Source organism: Mizuhopecten yessoensis, unplaced genomic scaffold (assembly GCF_002113885.1).
Source record: "Mizuhopecten yessoensis strain PY_sf001 unplaced genomic scaffold, ASM211388v2 hete_36124956, whole genome shotgun sequence".
Taxonomy (NCBI): Eukaryota; Metazoa; Mollusca; class Bivalvia; order Pectinida; family Pectinidae; genus Mizuhopecten; species Mizuhopecten yessoensis.
In genome coordinates, this window is record NW_018484339.1 from 1 (window position 1) to 2,558 (window position 2,558).

Genomic DNA, 2,558 nt, shown 5'->3' on the forward strand with positions numbered 1-2,558 from the left:
TGTCGTTGTTATATATTTACGACGTGACATTGTGTGTACCGACTTTAAGTTCGTATTTTGTCCTCGTGTATTGACAATATAATTGTTTATATCTAATATTCACATTTGCAGCTTGCGATGTATTGCCGTCCAGCAATACTGGTGACATTATATCCAATGTTTCATTCCTATATGTTCCACTGCATAAATATTTCTTGGTGTTATATACAAATTTGCCGATACTAAATTTAAAAATACATTATTTTCAAATGGATCTAGCAAGATTTACAGAAAGTCAGTTACATTAATGGCCTTATCCTTAGCGTTTTGCCTACCGTTGTGCCCATGTGACCTTTCATATATCTTCCATCAAGCAAAGCATCCCTGTCATCGCCGTTCAGGGTGGTAACTACTGGAGTTTGTGTTCCTGTAATCATGATCGGATCGTGTCCGTTCGATATCCATGTGACCTCAAAAGATACATCCGGTTCCCCCTTGGGGTAAGGGATGTGACACGGAAATTTAACATTGCCAGTTGTACTGCAGGTGCTCCCAACATGGCCTTGTGCATCGACGATAATAGGCTTACCTAGGATAGGGACATGTGTCATTCTGGGATACAAATCTGAAATGAAAAACACAGTCTGAACTTAACGGTCTTATAGTTGTATTTGCTAGGTTGATATCTCTCTCTATCCCTCTATGTCCGCCTGCCCGTCTAACTCTGTTTTGTATGACGCCAGACAAAGTTCTTATGGTGACGCACTGGAGGACAATTAAGTTGGCAATGTTTATTTGTCGACTACAGAGCAGCAAAACAATGTATGAAAATCCTCAACGTCTTGGATGACCATTGACATGAATGTAATATAGAGTTGTTCAACCCTAAAGATAGAAATACTAAATAGCGTACCCTATTTCATAGACGACATTTGCCTTGTACAATGTATCAAAACTCTTCATGTCTCTAGCCGCCATATCCAAGTTTAAAAATTATAAAAATGAGGGTTCTTAATATGACTTACATTCCTTGAGAAATCTGTACAGTCGAGTAAGAACTTGTTTGAATGTCAGAGTTATAGCACTGTGAGATGAGGAATAGTCAGTCGTGGCAGGCTTGGTGACCATACCGCCTTGACATTGACGCTTAAAAACAACAATTTGTCGGAAGAAACGTTAAATCTACTTACCTGTACAATTTGCCGACCCGATGCTAGACTGTCCACGTTTGCACACTGGTTTGTTACCTGTAATGGGGTAGGTTTATATCAATTGAAACTTACTTATTTCCCTCATTTAATTCGTCACCTCTTAACTGCCAAATCATTACAAGGTCTCCTTATCACTTTCTAAACAATCTGTAGCTCATTTGTAAAGAATTTAAATCTAAGTAAACACCTTAATAGACAACAAAGAATTACAATATACTATTCTACATAGTTACATTATATATATGTTTTCGCATACAAAAACTAACCGGCACAGTAAGCCATCGGACACCCCGGTGTTCTAGGCAAATGGTATACGTTGAAACTCCCGCAGTTCTTCACCTGTATCTGTTTCGAGGCGTGACAACATGAAACATGCTTGTAGGCTGACGGTCGTTCCCTGGACAGTGGGGAGTTGACCATTTAGCCAAATAGGAATCTGTGTGCCACAGTGGTACGTAGGAACACACGACGTTGGTATATCGCCATTAGTGAAACGGTACCAGTCTAATGGCAGTGCCCTATCACAAAGAAGTCTATCCGTCCCTGTCGGCACTGCTAACGTACTTCTATGGTCCTCAATTAAGGTTTTATAACTGGTACACTCATCTGCTGACACTGAAACGACTCAAGTTACGTAACATATTATTAAAATGAATAGGCGGGAGGGAATAAAGAGGGTTATGTTTAGTTAAGCATTGAACTGTTTTGTATGGCATTTATTATCTATTTGAATGACACAGTTTTTTCAAGCAAACACATCATGAACAGTTTGACTTGTTTGCTTGCAAAGCTGTGTTACTTAAACAGATCATAAATGCCATAACAAACACAGTTTAATGTTTATGTTTACGTTTTGCCGCTTCTTTTTAAAAAAAAAATAAGTTGTTCAATATCTGGAACATCGTTCTGTCGCGTGCTTATTGGCTGCGAACTGTGCTCGTGTTACATGTCATTTACAGTCTCGTCAACGAATCAGCTTTCAAGGTTATCTAGTGATAAAGTCATTCAAATGTTAATATTACGGTTTGGACCGAAAAGTGATATTGATAAAAAAATAGCATGGTAACCTTAATATATGTATCCCACTTATCTAGAATACTCATACTTAAGAAATAACCAACGCACGAAAACCGCTTGTGGCATGATTTGTTTACAACATTTTGGAATCCCAAGTTATATTTTGAATCACAATAAACATGCACATGTTTCACAATACAGTTTCATAAGAATTCCAAGAAAAACTCTCCATGGACAAATGGATTGTGTACGGTTTCACAGTAATTAGAAGAAGCATTCTTCATGGACACATAGATTGAGTTTAGTGTTTTCTAAACATTGCACTTTATAATGATTTCTTTCTTGTTTTTA

General features: G+C 37.8%; 1 protein-coding gene across 1 annotated transcript; it reads right to left on the reverse strand.

Annotated features, from left to right (window-relative positions):
* Positions 1-314: 314 nt before the first annotated feature.
* On the reverse strand, positions 315-1,610 carry LOC110444447 (the record flags this gene model as incomplete). Its single annotated transcript, XM_021488825.1, has 3 exons — positions 1,457-1,610; positions 1,170-1,226; positions 315-604 (listed from the first exon to the last, which is right to left on the reverse strand). Coding segments are annotated over exons 1-3 (501 nt in total), but the record flags the coding sequence as incomplete, so codon positions are not given.
* Between the last annotated feature and the right edge of the window lie 948 nt (positions 1,611-2,558).